The following is a 1,984-nucleotide window of genomic DNA, read 5'->3' as shown; positions in this document are numbered from 1 at the left end:
GGCCTCCCAAAGTGCTGGGATTACAGGCTTGAGCCACCGCGCCCAGCCTATGTTTTATCATAATATTATAATAACAACAAAAAAACTCTCTGGGTATCCATGTCCTGCTTGGGAGGTATTCATGAACTCCAGGGGCTTGAAGACCCCAGGATTCAGGGTGTTGAAAATATGTCACAATCAGTGCACAGCCTGCACCCCCCTAGAGCGGCATCCTGCCAGATGGCCCACTCGGATCCCACATCAGCCCGGCCCTGCCCATCACCTACCTGGGGGCATCTGGGGCTTAGCCAAGCCCGGAGATGAGGCTGGGGCAGTGGGAGAAGGTCCCTCCAGGGTGACCCTGGGCTCTGGGGCTGACGCGATTCCAGGGCCCGGCTGGGTGGGTGCAGGGCTGCAGCTAGGTGTGGATGCCGGGCCTTTTCCTATGGCCACTGGCGGCGGGATGTCTGCTTCGTCAATGGCATTGCCCTTTCGGACGGAGGCCAGCAGGTTTTCCAGTGTCTGCGATAAGGCGTGAGTATTGGTTTGGGAGAAGCCAAGAGCTTGGTGCGGGACATCGGGGTGAGGGGGTCCCTGTACCCTGCCCTCTGCCCACTTACTTTAAGCCCCCGGTCGTAGCGCCGCATCTTGGCGCTGTCTCCAGCTTGCCTGGCGCTTTCAATTGCTGTCTGATAGAGCGTCAGCCTCTCCTGCAAGGTGGCCTCCAGCCCCGGATGGGGGGCCTCCGGGTTTGGCTGTGGGAGGGCAGGGGCACAGTGTGGGTGGTGACCCCACTTGGGATGCCCCTGTCAGCCTCTTCTGCAGTAATAGTCAGCCACATGTCATTCCTGGACCAGCCTCCCCCGCCCCAGTGAGGCAGAAATCATGGTCCCCATTTCCCAGTGGAGGGAATGGGGTTTCAGAAGCATCATGTGACCTGCCTGATGTCAGTCACGTGGCTGTGAAGGACAAGGGTGGGCCAGGCGTGGTGGCTCATGCCTGTAATCCCAGCACTTTGGGAGGCCAAGGCAGGAGGATCACTTGAGGTCAGGATCAGCCTGGCCAACATGGAGAAACCCCATCTCTACCAAAAAATACAAAAATTAGCCAGGTGTGGTGGCGCACACCTGTAATCCCAGCTACTGGGGAGGCGGAGGTGGGAGGATCGCTTGAACCCGGAAGGCAGAGGTTGTAGTGAGCTGAGATGGCACCACTGCACTCCAGCCTGGGTGACACAGCAAGACTCCATCTCATGAAAAAAGGGTAGGCCTTGAACCCCGGACTGTCTGTTGGGTTGTGGTTCAAGGGAGTGGGGTCATCCGAACTGTACCTGGGCCACAGGAGGTGGGGTCTCTGAAGCCTTCTGCTCCTCTCCAAGGACCTCATTTAGCTCCGCCTGCAGGGACACACGGCCGGGGGCAGGACATGAGGGCATGCTGGATGGGGGCAATGGGATAAGAGCCCCCACCCTGCCCTTAGTGCTCACCAGCAGGTCATCATCAGCCTCCAAGTCATCCTCATCCGTGCCCTCCTCCTCATCCTCATCCGGGTCTCTCATGCACAGGCTGGCCATCTTCTCAATGGCCTCCATTGGCAGGGGACCTGGCGGTAGGGGGATACCCCAGGTGGGCCAGGGTCGTACACCAAGATCCCCTGTTTCCCATCCTGGACATGTTAGGTGATCCCACCTCTTGTTGACTTCCCCATTTCATCTCTTCCTTATTCAGCCTCAGGTCTGGGGCCTGGCTCTCTGAATTCAAAACCCAGCTCTGCAGACTGGGCATAGTGGCTCACGCTTGTAATCCCAGTATTTTGGGAGGCCGAGGCAGAAGGAACACTTGAGGTCAGGAATTTGAGACCAGCCTGGCCAACATGGTGAAACCCCGTCTCTACTAAAAATACAAAAATTGCTGGGCGCGGTGGCTCACGCCTGTAATCCCAGCACTTTGGGAGGCCGAGGCGGGCGGATCACAAGGTCAGGAGATCGAGACCACGGTGAAACCCC

The 1,984-nt window shown here is 58.3% G+C and overlaps 1 protein-coding gene across 1 annotated transcript in view; it reads right to left on the bottom strand.

The window, feature by feature from the left end:
• The window catches only part of CC2D1A (coiled-coil and C2 domain containing 1A), a 29,561-nt gene that overhangs the window by 21,657 nt on the left and 5,920 nt on the right, over positions 1-1,984 (bottom strand). The window contains exons 3-6 of the mRNA XM_011953395.1: positions 1,466-1,581; positions 1,310-1,375; positions 600-734; positions 267-501 (exon numbers count right to left, since the gene is read on the bottom strand). Of these exons, the coding sequence (XP_011808785.1) occupies positions 267-501; positions 600-734; positions 1,310-1,375; positions 1,466-1,581 (552 nt within the window). The remainder of the gene's footprint in view (positions 1-266; positions 502-599; positions 735-1,309; positions 1,376-1,465; positions 1,582-1,984) is intronic.

Source organism: Colobus angolensis, unplaced genomic scaffold (assembly GCF_000951035.1).
Source record: "Colobus angolensis palliatus isolate OR3802 unplaced genomic scaffold, Cang.pa_1.0 Scaffold36, whole genome shotgun sequence".
In the NCBI taxonomy this organism is placed as follows: domain Eukaryota; kingdom Metazoa; phylum Chordata; class Mammalia; order Primates; family Cercopithecidae; genus Colobus; species Colobus angolensis.
Note: the sequence above shows the minus strand (reverse complement) of the source record. Positions and strands in the feature narration are given on the sequence as shown.